The 15,507-nt window shown below is 39.7% G+C and overlaps 1 protein-coding gene across 2 annotated transcripts; it reads right to left on the reverse strand.

Moving 5' to 3' along the window:
• Nucleotides 1–223: 223 nt before the first annotated feature.
• On the reverse strand, nt 224–2,967 carry nkx2.7 (NK2 transcription factor related 7). Of its 2 annotated transcripts, XM_036935841.1 has the most exons (3): nt 2,881–2,967; nt 2,377–2,651; nt 224–1,129 (listed from the first exon to the last, which is right to left on the reverse strand). In XM_036935841.1, exons 2-3 carry the CDS (start codon nt 2,606–2,608, stop codon nt 555–557), a joined length of 807 nt encoding a protein of 268 aa, XP_036791736.1. In that variant the 5' UTR covers nt 2,609–2,651; nt 2,881–2,967; the 3' UTR covers nt 224–554. The 2 variants fall into 2 exon arrangements, with proteins under 2 accessions (XP_036791736.1, XP_021477144.1); XM_021621469.2 differs by having other exon boundaries at nt 2,377–2,912.
• Between the last annotated feature and the right edge of the window lie 12,540 nt (nt 2,968–15,507).

Here is a 15,507-nt window from a genome sequence, read left to right on the forward strand (position 1 = left end):
ATAATAATAAAACTATAATTGTATTATAAGACAAATAATACAATTGTAATGCAATTTATAATACAACGTATAATACAATTAATATTCCCATTAGGGCTTGACTGTTGAAAAATCATTTTAATCGTTTGTGTTATTTGTTGTAGATGTAGTTGTAGGTCTAATACAAGTCTAAATATAATATGATTGGGTTGCAGAGAGAGGATGGCGTGATCTCACAGCACAATAAAATATTAAATCAAGGTTTATTGTCATGTACAAAAATACCATGTCTTGAACAAAGTCCGTTCGAGCAATATTATCAACTTAGTTAAATAGCTAAACAAAACGAAATAGTTAAACAAGAAATTATAGTAGACCAATACACATAGTTATAATAAAACACATATAGTCTAATATAAACGTGTTAAACAGTATATGCTTACACTTGGATTTGCCTATTGGCCTATTCGTTGATGTTTTCAACAAGTAACCTTGCAGCTGCATAGCCAAACCTAAACAATAACCTAAAGGAAAAAAACTTTATGAGAGTTGGGTGGTTGTTTTGGAATAGTTTCTCACCACGCTCTTATCCCCGGTAAAGTTGCCTGAAAGTGTCCTTGTTGGAATGGCCCCTCTACATTTTCCATGAGGTTCATGTCAACTATATGGTTGTTGGACATTTGCGTGGCACTTGGCATGGATGGCATACTCGGATAACTGCAACCATGTGAGTTATTACCATATCCATATATGGTGTTGTAAGAGCCAATTGTCACGTTGTATGGCGCTAAATGAGGTCCTCCCATGCACGGTTTGCCATCTCGAACCAACACCGGCACTGCCACCCTTCGTGGTAGAGGCGGGTATCCAGCCAATTCCAGAGACTTGTCTTGTCTTTGCCGCTTGCACTTGTACCTCCTGTTTTGAAACCAGATTTTGACTTGAGTAGAAGTCAGCTTTAGAATATTGGCGAGGTGGTCCCTCTCTGGTGCAGAAAGGTACCTCTGCTGTTTGAAGCGCCGTTCCAGCTCAAAAACCTGCGTTTGGGAAAATAGCACGCGTGGTTTTCTGCGCAATCTTTGCTTTGGCTTGCCTGAATAGGTATTGTCATTTTTCCCATCACAACCCATCGAATCGTCAAGAAGCATACCTGCAATAATTAGAAATAACAATGTTAGACACATTCCTACATTGGAAAACTGCCTAGTTAAAAACTTCTCACTGAGCACAGACGTCAGTTCACCTTCAAGTTCTGATTTACATTTGGTGGAGTGGTCAGCTAACGTGAAATTAACAAACACATTCACCATGTCATTGGATTTAGGTTAAAAGTTGGGCCAAAAAATTGGAAATTACCTTACATTGATGACTTCTTGAAAATCCAATCAGTTTTCCACGTTGATTCAACGTCATCCCATTGTTTTTGGGGGGTTGAAATTACGTGGAAACAACGTTGATTCACCCAGTTTTTGCACAGTGGGTTAGGCCTACTTCAATTGAAATTGCTGCGTCACATGGATTAACTGAATTACGCATTATGCATATCAGCAATGTCACAATATAAAGCTCACACGGAGATTAATTTAAATGTGGTGAGAAGGTCCATTCATTACCATTTACTAGCCTTTATTATCTCCTATAGGTAGGCCTCGTCATTGCCATTTATTTATATTTGTAAAACATTGTCAAAATAGGAGGTTTAGCTAGTTTATATTGAAAAAATGTAATTTTATGCATGCCTATTAAAATGGCAATCAGCAGTAGAAACAATAGCAAAGCATCGTACCCTCTCACCTGTTTGGTTAACCAGCTGCGGGATGAGGCTGTAGAAATGTAACCATTCTCAAATTCATAGACAGATGTAAGGACTGACAATCCATGAAATAAACATTACAGCTTTAACAATGTTTTGAGGCTATATAGTGTTTGCTTACATTTACTTTGTTTAGAGACATTGGAGTAAAACAAGCTTATATTTTGGGTTCTGATAGGGTACGACAGTTAAACCAAACTCATGAGGCACCAATATGTTATATTCTTCAATAATCAATGGGTACATATCATTAATTTATAAGTACAGAAATTAATGTAGCAACTGCTCATTGCCACTTTAAAAACATTTTAATAATATTGTTCATGAAAATAGATTTTGGTGGGGCATGAGGTTGAGAGACAGGCTGTCATGCAGCATCAAGAAGCAGGATTGGGGCCAATTCCATAAAGCTTCATTCAGGGTGTACTTCAGTTTGTTTCAAAATGATTCATGATTATAAAAAAATAAAAAAAACATTTTAATGCAGTTCTTGTATTGACAGAGCCCAATCGAATATTTTTTTTCGGAATGATCTGTCATTGGATGTCAGCGCTGCGTGTTTTAACGACATCGTTTTAATTTACCTGGGTCCCCATTTGTCTCCTCCTCAGCCGCTGAACTACAACTGCCCCTCAGGATGTCAATGTCCTCCGAACTCAGGGTGCATTTCATCTGTGTTGCTCCCGAGAAGCACGACTTATCCTGACTGTCAAGTAAGTCGAGGCTCCGAAGTGCACTGTGCATGCGCTGCAGAGACATCTGTGCGTCTTGATCTGGATAGAAGAAACCTTGGTGGGGGTGATGTTGCTGCTCCATCTTTAGAATATCCTTCACCGAGAATGGCGTTGAAGTCACTGGACTGGGAAGCATCACTAGTTTATACAGAGGATTATTTTTAAGACAGACAAATGTGTAACTGCACAGTTTCAGCGTGGTCAAGTGAAATCAATCATACAACAGATATTAGCGATGCTCTCCAAATGTTCTTCAATAGGGATGTAATAATTCCTTAGATCTAGGTGAGTTGATAAGCACTGTCTGAAAGTCAACCTGGTCTCACTATCGTGTGTAGTATCATCAGGGCATACCTTTCAGCACTCCAAGAAACCGTCTCCAAACTGCCAATAGCCAAGTGTGTGATGCGCCTGTCTCATGCACTTTAACCACTCCTTTATCTCATCTTACACGGTGACACGAGACATTTCACTTTAACTGGGTAAGGATGGACAGAATGGGGGTGGGGTGCCAGGATGGGAAGTTATTACACCTACATTTTCTCCTAGCTATTGAAGATGATGATGACGAAGAAGAAGAATGTTTGGCTGTTGGACACTCTTAGATAAAAAGGTTCCGGATAGAATCAAAAAAGGGTTATATTGCTTTCTTCATATATGGCACCCCTACAGGTTCTTATATATAACTATTTTGTTGGGTTCTTTGATCAGAACCCTAGGGATTATTCTTCACTGAACCAACATTGGTTCCATATCGGGTTCTATATGCAATGTCGGCTCTATATAGAACCTGTAAGGCTTCCGCATGCTTCGGATCGGCTGGTGTCTAGCTGAACTCGGCTAGGCGAACCGAACGAGTGTGGTCGCATACTCCCTTATAAGACCTTCGCTAGAAAATTTAGAACAAGTGGAAATAGTAGACTACTGTTTGTCCCATCTTGAGACACCATAGCCAGTATGCACTTCCTCAAAATAGTCCGAATTAATAACTCAAGAAATATGTCATTGATTTTGACGCTTTTGCCAATGAGATGCGTCATTTTACATCAAACTAAGATGTTTGGTGCAGTATTTTTGAAGTGAAAAAACAGGAATTGTCTATTGTTGAATGACAACAAACTCTTAATTGAAGAATCTCTACTGTTGACCAATAACCGACGAAGGGCGTAGACTTAAGCACCAGAACTTCTGCTTGCCTTGAGAACACCTTTATTGTGCAAAAACCCTTGTGCAAAAACCGTTGCACAAAATGTCGTCATAATATATGCATTAACTGACCCGAACTGTTTCGGATGGGAAACATGCTGAATGAAGCCTTTAGGGGTGCCATATGTGAAGCAAGACAAGCATATAATAATTGTTTTCTAAGAGTGTATGATATAGACATCATAACTGAGATTATTGCAGAGGAGTTTAGGCTGATTGCGTTTTAAGACGATTTTAGGATTTGTGATGTGCAGATGTGCTTCTAATAGCAGCCGCAGCAAACTAAATTCAACTCGCGGCTGCGATAACTATCCATAACCAGATGGACTGCATGATGCCAAACCAGTGGCTCTCTATTCATGAGCTTCTGTTGAGACAGGGTAGGTTACTCAATTGTTGTTCAGGTCTTCATGGTTGAGTGATCTTGCCCGGCAAGGTGGATGTCGCTCAGGTTTACACTGATGCTGACTTCCAACGACCTATTAGTATGCTTAGGCCACAACAAACAGTAACATTACACCTAATGTTGTGGAAGTGGAGAGGCCGCGGCGCCAGCCTGCAATGCTTGGCTAATGCTGAGACGCGCCGGAAGAGAAAAGAGAGACCAGGGTTTAACATTAATGAGCTCTTCTACTGCCCCAATGTAATAGACAGGTTAGGGTCTCAATTCAATTTCCATCTCATCTAATGCAGGGAAAGGGAAAAGTACATAATAAAGACATTCCCATATTTTAGCCGAATTCGTGAATGGGATATGAATTAGTTGACCACAACGTCCAGAAGCTTTGCAATACCTCCTAAAATGTTCCTAAATTAAGAAGAGCTTGCACATATGAGATATTATGATTTTAAACCAAACTTTCCGTTTAAGTCCAACAAGAGGAATTAAAATAGGGTACCAGCAGTAGTATAGATGCATAGCCAACAGCTGCACATGTTTCTTTCATTTATTTATCAGTCATGACAATCGAAATCGTCAGTCATAAAATCGAAATGCTTACAGTATATTCAGAATAAATAATTACTTATAACTTGTGCATACTTTCCTCCAATCCATACCCAATCTATTTCTCGACAATTTATCAAACGTAATAAATTGTTCCATGTAGGCCTTCCTGACCTTTATCAAAACAAGTTGGAAATGACTAGTACAAATGATCGAAAATACTACTTCATATGGTATGGATAGGGATTCTTAGGGATTCTCCTTCACTGAACCAACCAACATTGGTTCCATATCGGGTTATATATGCAACACTCATGATTCCTGCTGGGGCGACAGGTAGTGGTTAGAGCGCTGGGCCAGTAACCTGAAAGGTTGCTAGATCGAATCCCCGAGCTGACAAGGTAAAAATCTGTCGTTGTACCCACTGTTCCTAGGCCGTCATTGTAAATCTAATTTTGTTCTTAACTGACTTGCCTAGGTAAAAATCTGTCGTTGAACCCACTGTTCCTAGGCCGTCATTGTAAATCTAAATTTGTTCTTAACTGACTTGCCTAGTTAAGGTTGAACAAATAAGAACACGATTTTATTAATACAATATAGAATTCGACCCAAGTCAAAGAATATTAGATGGTCGTGAAATATATGTGACCAATGCTTTTTTGTTGTCAATATTTTTAGACGATTTGTAGTGGTATCAGAAAATATTAATTTAACTGTTTTAAATCAGATGTATTGACCAGCTGCACCAGTTTATCAAAACTCTCAATTCCTGTTTACTTGCAGGATTGTCTCCTCGTTTCACGCGTCAGTGTCTTTTCTAAGAGGAATATAAACCTGTCAATGCATGTTTGAAATAAATGTCTGCGTGATCGAAGCACCGTGTGTTTTAAGGGAACTTTAAAAATTGACCTGTCATTCACTCAGATTTTAGGATCATTTTTCTGTTACAAGAATACAATATGAAAAAGTGTAACCAACTTTATTATGAGGCACAGGGCTGGGGAATAATTGTGATGACACATTTTCAAGGGGTGGATCATTTTAAATTAATGATATATACCCATTGATTCTGGTGGAATTTAACTTATAAATGCTGCATGAGCTTAGTTCTACTATCATACCCCATCAGAAGCCAAAATATAAGACTGTTTTACTCCATTGTTTATAAACAATGTAATTGTAACCAAACACATGTTAAAAGTATTATTTTAATGTGATGGTCTGTCAGTCCTTGCATCCATAGCTCAGTCTAGAGTGGTACATTTCTCCAACCCTATCCCTCCCTCATCTGCTTACCAAACACAGTGGTGGGGTGTTCGCTTTGTTATTGTTTGAACTGTAGACTGTCCTTTTAAATTGAAAATAGCTGAATTCAAAATGAGGCATTCATAAATCAAATAACAAAATCCCATTTTCTATTTAACCAATACAATTAGGTAAAAAGGTTTGTCTGACAAAAGTTGTTTATTTGGAAGATGATGGCACATTTCACATAATACACTGTAACTAGTAACAAGCAAGCAAAAACTTCAAAGCTCCTGTACTGCAATTCATGTAGCAACTCTATAGGCATACATTTCAGCTGGGAATTGTTTGGAATGTTTCGAAGGCAGACGGTGTCCAGTTTGATGACTAAATGACTTAATGACACCCCACCTGTGTTCTGTGAACGCTTGGAGCTGATTAGCCTACAGAAGGCAGTGCTCTCTGAGTCTCTGCAGCTCCTCTTCTCTTACAGCACAGCCTCCCCTCTTAATCCCATCAATTGTCCCATCACTGTAACATAAGAAGCCAGTTAAGTAACGTTTACCACAAAATACCCTAATTAATCATACTCCAAAATAGGGAGATGATAGCAGCTGAAAGGAGAGCTCGACTCATCCTCCATTGACTTAAGCAGAATCCCCTCTCTCATGACCAATTTGTCACCAAAGATCTTCATCAAAATGTTACGTGAGATTCCCAAGAATTACTATTGGCACAGCTTACAGTAGGGCTTCTGACGTTTACTATGACAGGCTGTGACTCTCAGACTAATAGTTTAGGGCTGGTTAGTCTGGGTGTGTTGGATGGACCTCTGCTCTGTGAGATGGTGCAAAGGTCTACTTTTGGTGTGGAGGTGGAAATGATTAATTTGCCAGTAGCAGACCAAGCTATACTCTTCTTGCTCCTCACAGGTGTTATGTTACGTACAACGCTTGTGTTTTCCCCTTATTGTCTCAGGTTGAGTCTTGTACTGGAGGCAGGAATTAGCGATTTCCACTGGATGGGCCAGCTGCAAAGTCAAAATTGTCTATATTGTAAAAACAATTGGTGTTAATGTTATGGTTAGGCATTAGGTTTAGCAGTGTGGTTAAGGTTATCTTTAAAATCAGATTGTATGACTCTGTGGTTGTGTGAGCTAGTGACCACTCTGCAGAGCTGCCTCCAGAACAAGAATCATGACAAAAACGCTTCTTTATAAAGAAGTTAAAGAAGTTAGAGGGTTTGGATTAGATTCATTTGTTGGAATATGTATACATGGTATATCTTTAGTTTCGGTGTCTCACAGACCTCTTTGAGACTTCCCTGGAGAGGAATATCATTGTAGCATTGGGAGATGGGGGAGGGGACAGAGGATACAGAGATCTGCTTCTCGTCAAGGAAACAGCCACTCTTCTCCATTGCTGCTAGGCAGAGGTCTCAACAGGCGCCAGCCCCAAACCTCCTTTAGTGCTGTCACTCACCGTGGATCCCTTTCCCTTGTAGGGTTCCTCCTGCACTCAGTGCACTGTATATATACCACACGCTCTGCACCTGAGATGCGTCTGTCACTGGCCCCCTACACTGGCAGCCAGCCCTTATGGAGATTTATATCTGTATCTGGTCTGCAAACCTAGGCTGCATTCACACAGGCAGTTCAATTCTGATATTCTTTTCACTAATTGGTATTTTGACCAATCAGATCATCTCTGAAAAATATCTGATGTGGTTAGTCAAAATACCAATGAGCGGAAAAAATATCAGAATTGGGCTGCATGTGTAAACGCAGCCATAGAAGCTTAAATGGGTGCAATTTATGTGGCCATGCTTCTCTGTGCTCCAACATCAGATCTTCTCAATGTGTCTCAATAGTACTTCTTTTGATATTGATGTGTTAAGAATGTTGTGTTCATTTGATTAACCTCCATACTAAATTTATGAAACATATCTTTATGGTACATCAATTACGAGGTAGTTATTGAGAATGTACATGGTGAAATGGTAATTACACGTTAATAACCCAATAGTAGCGCCACAAGACACCATTTGGTACCAGATAGTTACCAGTTGTGTAGATTTATTTGAAGTATAACAGAAAGTATCTGTTATCAAACCATTTCCTTTTAGACACTAATGGAAACAGTTGGATACATTATTAATTGTGCAACCACTAGATGTCTCTGCAAGACTGGCCTAATATGAACTATGTCTCCAAATTCTCTTGAGAGTACAGCAGTCCTATACCTACAGGATAATAAAGGAAACATTTGAGTAAATGAGGGATACAAAGTGAGGGATACAGGTGTGGTTCCTGAGTTAATTAAGCAATTAACATCCCATCATGCTTAGGGTCATGCAATGTATATAAAAAATGTCAGTTTCCTATTATTTAGAAGAAGAGAAGAAGAGATCTCAGTGACTTTGAAAGTGACGACTCAAAGGAGCATAGTGGGTTTAAAATTGTGATCTCAACCCAATTGAACACTTATGGGAGATTATTGAGTGGCGCCTGAGACAGCGTTTTCCACCACCAGCAACAAAACACCATATGATGGAATTTCTCGTGGAAGAATGGTGTCTCATCTCTCCAATAGGGTTACAGACACCAATATAATCTATGCAGGGGGGCATTGAATCTGTTCTGGAAGCTGGTGGTGGCCCTTCGGCCTATTAAGACACTTTATGTTGGTGCTTCCTTTATTTTGGCAGTTACCTGCATGTCAAATATCTTTTTGATTTAGCTTGACTGATGTGCAGAGTGGGCACAATTTGCAATTTGGGACTTCAACATGATTCGATGGTTAATTGTGTACGGGCAAGCTAAATCAAGCACACCTTAAAACTTCTTAGGGCTAGGGCGCGCAATTCAAATAAATAATCATAAATATTATGGATTTTAAACATTTATGTACTAATAAGTGTCTTATATCGTCTGAAAGCTTAAATTATTGTTAATCTAACTGCACTGCCCGATTTACAGTAGCTATTACAGCGAAAACATGCCATGCGATTGTTTGAGGACGGCGCCCCACATCAAAATATTTTTCCCCCGGCACAGGTTTCATACATTCACATATAACGATTAAATATTCACTTACTTTTTGAAAATCTTCCTCTGATTTGTAATCGAAAGGGTCCCAGCTATAACATGTAGTGTCGTTTTGTTAGATACAATCCTTCTTTATATCCCAAAAAGTCAGTTTAGTTGTCGCCATCAATTTGAGTAATCCACTCATTCAACTTGCAGAAAAAGGAATCCGAAAATCTACCCCTAAACTTTATGTCAACAAGTCATAATACGTTTCTATTTACTCCTCAGATACCCTAAAATGTAATCAAACCATAATATTTATTTCAGAAAGAAGTATGTTCAATAGGAAACCAATTTTAGCATGTGCGTAATGTCTTCATGGTGCCCGCAAAAACGAATTTCCAAGACTGTGTCGCTCTACTAAAACTGATATTTCTTATTAGTTTTTGAAGTTACAATCCTGAAACCTTGAACAACAACTGCTGACACCCTGTGGAAGCCATAGTAATTGCATCCAGAAAGATAATTTTCAACATGACCTTTCTCTTGCATCTCTAAGAGGATGGTCTCTCTCAAAAAAAAAATATGGGTTGGTTTTTCTGTGGATATTATCCTACCTTATCTATTGTGTTATATTCTCCTACATTATTTTAACATTTCTACAAACTTCAAATTGTTTTCTTTCCAATGGTACCAATTATATGCATATCCTGGCTTCAGGGCCTGACCTATAGGCAGTTTACTTTGGGCATGTCATTCAGACAGGAAGTGGAGAAAAAAGGGGCCTAGCCCTAAGAAGTTTTTAAGTATTTGATATCAGAAAGTAATTAAAGTAAGCACGAAAGTGATTTTCCATAACTGCATGTACAAGAGGAGGCTGGTGAAAGGAGCTATGGGAGAGTGGGCTCAATGTAATGGCTGGAGTGGAATTAATGGAACAGAGTCAAACATGTGGTTTCCATATGTTTGATGTGCTTGATACCTTTCCATTTATTCCATTCAAGCCATTACAATGAGCCCGTCCTTCTATAGCTCCTCCTACTACCCTCCTCTAGCATGTACTATACTAGCCCCTTTTACAGTATGTTATTCCACTGGTAGTGCTCTGGTACAAGCTCTCAAGCAAGGCTTGGAAAACATCCCCATCTGGTGGTAGTGGTGAGACATCTGGCAGGTTCTACAGTTTTGTGTGGATGTAGACCTAAAAGACCTGGTCTTTCCCAACTTAAATCAACTGGATATTGTAGTTACTAAGCCAGCTGATTTTGATAATGGTTATGTCTGAATAAAACCTTGGGAATGCTGATAGTAATGTAGATGGATCCATGGTAACAGACAGTGTTAGTTCACTCCATTGTTGTTAACCAAGGTAGGTTGTGCTTTACTGAAACCCAGAATATTCAAGAGCCTGCTGGTGTGGTACAGAGAGGGTACAAAAATAGGCTATTGTTAATATATTATATTGAAACCTTGAGTTAATTTTCAAACTTAAAGGTATATGGGTGAAATCGTTTGATAGATTAGGATGTGCTATATGTATTGTAATAAGAATTACTATATAGTGCAGATTATAAAGACAGTGAAATTACACTTCAATGTTTGAAGGGAAACTGATTGGAATTCATCGATGTGTTCGATTACATCGACATCCTCATTCCTCTGAGAGAGAGGCCAAGGGCACAATTCATTCAAACCCTTTATAAACACAGTGTTTTGCAAAAGTATTCACCACCCGTGGCATTTTTCCTATCTTGTTGCATGACGTGGTTGAATTAATTAGGACCCAAGTTTGTTGTATGGCATATATGATTACTTAACTATAGCACACTGTTCTCCATCTGCTTTTTCTTCATCTATCTTTAGTTACATTCCATCTCATTCTCGTCCCTGGGTATTTCCCCCAGTCAAATGAAGGGATTGTGGAGAGATTGCCTGTTGGATATAATCCTCCACTGCTCTTCTCAGTCACACTCCATTTCACTGCACATCTGATTTGTCACGCTGCCGATGAATATGTCAAGTTTTATGGGAAGAGAAAGACATAATGAATATCTAATGCAGAGGGAGAAGCAGGATCTGCTTACCGCATTGATAATGGTGCAATGATCTTATCACATTGTTGACAGACGGTGTACAGATATTTTGGAGGCATGCTGGCCAGCCTAATGATGTTAATGAAGAATAATTACATGTAGTTCTTCCAAGATAGATTATATTTCATCTGCCACATTTCAGAACATCAAATCTGTGAGAATAAATTGGAAGGGTTGCAAGAGGGTTGAGCTAGATGATCTGGGACCTTCATCCATCATCTGTTTAAAGGCATGGTACAATAGGCCTCTAAGAAGACTTGCTTTTCTGTTTATGGCTTTGTCAAGCAAGTGCAGAATGCCCACTCATCTCACATGTTGAGTAAGGTGTGCAGAGCACCTCTAGACAAAATACATGTGCTTTATGTCCACTTTGTATTTTTCTCTAGTGAAGAGAATGCCCCCCTGTGGTCAGATGCAACCACACCAGTAAATCTCTGCTTTGATTGTCTCCTCACAAACGCATGACGTGTTATCATAAATGACAAATAGAGAAGTACATTTTTGTTGCACTTGGATTCCTTTAAGGATATTTAAACGCCCAATGCAGTCAAAAACTAGATTGTCTTGAGTTTTATATCATATTGTAGAATAGCTGATGTAACTAACACTGTACATTTAGGAAAAAATTTCCTGATAGTTGCTTGTTGAAAATGCAATCTACACAGTACCTTCTAAGCAGCAGGTTTGCATGGGTGGTAGTTTTAGCTTTCAATGGTGACATCACCATGTGGTACATTGGTTAATAGACCAATAACAAAGAGAGTTCCAAATCTCTCTGCCAATAATAGCTCAAACACACCGGTACGATTGTCAAACTTTTGCCTGCCAACAGTACTTAGCACCTCTGAACAGTGATGGCAGTCCATCTCTTTTGTGTTCACACGGCAAAGACCTTGAAGTCATCAGCCACTCAGCCTTGTTAAAATACTCCAAACCAGAAGTTTGCAGTTAGAGTGCAGTATATCTGCAGATCAACTGCAGTACACTGCAGTTATTATGCAATTACTGCATTCAAAATACCACAGTTGACGGCATTTACTACACTTTTACTGCAGTTTCAAAAGTGCAATCTTTTTTTTGTAAGGGCAGTTGCGTTGTTTGGCAGTGCATGTATGTCTGTGTTGCTTTATGGAATAGTCAATGCTATCTAGCTGCACTCATTTTTTACATTTAAAACCTCTTAAGGATCATTTAGTGTTGTGTGTATCGTGCTGCACTTGCCACCCCATTTGTGTCATTTGAAGTGTGCGTGACTGCTTTGCTCAGTTAGCAAGCTAACAAAATAACCATTCTTCATGCACAAAACTCTGTAGTTAGACGTGAAAGATGTAGACTTGCTCTAGAAAAAAACACGTATTGCTTTAGTTAGAACAATTCTGATAAAAAGGGTGTGGATTAGACTGTAAAAAGTGCCACTATTTTTCCTTTTTCTTGTCACTCCTGTCGGCTCCCCGATGTGGAGATTAATGCTCTCTGATTGGCTCAAAGGCAAGTTGTTGGCCACTGAGGAGCATTGCGATTAGTAGAAACGTCAGGTTCATTGGTACCAAGTCGGTACGCAGCAGGTGAGTCTTTTGCTCTAGCAATAGAAGGAACGGCCTCCTACTCTGAAAAGTACCTATCAGCAGTCAGATTCTCATAGCAAAATTCTTGCATGAGAAATATTTTTTTCCTAAAAGCAATTTTTTGTCCATTTTAATGGAAATCTATTACTGTAAGGTACTTAATTGTTGCCCAGAATTGTTTTCATATTGATATTCAAAAACTGGAAGTCTTCCGACTAGCTTGGAAAGGCAGTACCGTGCAGTATCGAAGAGCCCTCACTGCTGCTCGATCATCCTATTTTTCAGAATTAATTGAGGAAAATAAGAACAATCCGAAATTTATTTGTAGCAAAGCTAACTAAAAAGCAGCATTCCCCAAGTGAGGATGGCTTTCACTACAGCAGTAATAAATTCATGAACCTCTTTGAGGAAAAGATCATGATCATTAGAAAGCAAATTACGGACTCCTCTTTAAATCTTCGTATTCCTTCAAAGCTCAGTTGTCCTGAGTCTGCACAACTCTGCCAGGACCTAGGATCAAGAGAGACACTCAAGCGTTTTAGTACTATATCTCTTGACACAATGATGAAAATAATCCTGTCCTTTAAACCTTCAAGCTGCATACTGAACCCTATTCCAACTAAACTACTGAAAGAGCTGCTTCCTGTGCTTGGCCCTCCTATGTTGAACATAATAAACGGCTCTCTATCCACCGGATGTGTACCAAACTCACTAAAAGTGGCAGTAATAAAGCCTCTCTTGAAAAAGCCAAACCTTGACCCAGAAAATATAAAAAACTATCGGCCTATATCGAATCTTCCATTCCTCTCAAAAATTGTAGAAAAGGCTGTTGCGCTACAACTCACTGCCTTCCTGAAGACAAACAATGTATACGAAATGCTAGAGTCTGGTTTTAGACCCCATCATACTGAGACTGCACTTGTGAAGGTGGTAAATGACCTTTTAATGGCATCAGACCGAGGCTCTGCATCTGTCCTCGTGCTCCTAGACCTTAGTGCTGCTTTTGATACCATCGATCACCACATTCTTTTGGAGAGATTGGAAACTCGAATTGGTCTACACGGACAAGTTCTGGCCTGATTTAGATCTTATCTGTCGGAAAGATATCAGTTTGTCTCTGTGAATGGTTTATCCTCTGACAAATCAACTGTAAATTTCGGTGTTCCTCAAGGTTCCGTTTTAGGACCACTATTGTTTTCACTATATATTTTACCTGTTGGGGATGTCATTCGAAAACATAATGTTAACTTTCACTGCTATGCGGATGACACACAGCTGTACATTTCAATAAAACATGGGGAAGCCCCAAAATTGCCCTCGCTAGAAGCCTGTGTTTCAGACATAAAGAAGTGGATGGCTGCAAACTTTCTACTTTTAAACTCGGACAAAACAGAGATGCTTGTTCTAGGTCCCAAGAAACAAAGAGATCTTCTGTTGAATCTGACAATTCATTTTGATGGTTGTACAGTCGTCTCAAATAAATCTGTGAAGGACCTCTGCGTTACTCTGTACCTTGATCTCTCTTTTGACGAACATATCAAGACTGTTTCAAGGACAGATTTACATAACATTGCAATAATCAGAAACTTTCTGTCCAAAAATGATACAGAAAAATGAATCCATGCTTTTGTTACTTCTAGGTTAGACTACTGCAATGCTCTACTTTCCGGCTACCCGGATAAAGCACTAAATTAACTTCAGTTAGTGCTAAATACGCCTGCTAGAATCCTGACTAGAACCAAACATTTTGTATCATATTACTCCAGTGCTAGCCTCCCTACACTGGCTTCCTGTCAAAGCAAGGGCTGATTTCAAGGTTTTACTGCTAACCTACAAAGCATTACATGGGCTTGCTCCTACCTATCTTTCTGATTTGGTCCTGCTGTACATACCTACACGTACGCTACGGATACAAGACGCAGGCCTCCTAATTGTCCCTAGAATTTCTAAGCAAACAGCTGGAGGCAGGGCTTTCTCCTATAGAGCTCCATTTTTATGGAATGGTCTGCCTACCCATGTGAGTGTGTGTAACAGTGATAACGCCAAGTAAAACTGAAATGATAACTTAAAAACACAAAATATAAATATTCATTAACAAACTTATAGCTTATTAGACACATTTCCACTTCCTGAACACGCAGACTCGGTCTCAACCTTTAAGTCTTTACTGAAGACTCATCTCTTCAGTGGGTCATATGATTGAGTGTAGTCTGGCCCAGGAGTGTGAAGGTGAACGGAAAGGCACTGGAGCAACGAACTGCCCTTGCTGTCTCTGCCTGGCCGGTTCCCCTCTCTCCACTGGGATTCACCTCTAGTGGTGTGGGGGCTGTGCTTTGGCAGAGTGGGTGGGGTCATATCCTTCCTGTTTGGCCCTGTCAGGGGGTATCATCAGATGGGGCCACAGTGTCTCAGCCTCCAGTATTTATGCTGCAGTAGTTTATGTGTCGGGGGGCTAGGGTCAGTTTGTTATATCTGGAGTACTGTCTTATCCGGTGTCCTGTGTGAATTTAAGTATGTTCTCTCTAATTCTCTCTTTCTCTCTTTCTCTCAGAGGACCTGAGCCCTAGGACCATAACTCAGGACTACCTGGCATGATGACTCCTTGCTGTCCCCAGTCCACCTGGCCGTGCTGCTGCTCCAGTTTCAACTGTTCTGTCTGCGGCTATGACCTGTTCTCCGGACGTGCTACCTGTCCCAGACCTGCTGTTTTTAACTCTCTAGAGACAGCAGGAGTGGTAGAGGTACTCTTAATGATCGGCTATGAAAAGCCAACTGACATTTACTCCTGAGGTGCTGACTTGCTGCACCCTCGACAACTACTGTGATTATTATTATTTGACAATGCTGGTCATTTATGAACATTTGAACATCTTGGCCATGTTCTGTTATAATCTCCAC

This window comes from Oncorhynchus mykiss, chromosome 11, assembly GCF_013265735.2.
Source record: "Oncorhynchus mykiss isolate Arlee chromosome 11, USDA_OmykA_1.1, whole genome shotgun sequence".
Lineage (NCBI taxonomy): Eukaryota > Metazoa > Chordata > Actinopteri > Salmoniformes > Salmonidae > Oncorhynchus > Oncorhynchus mykiss.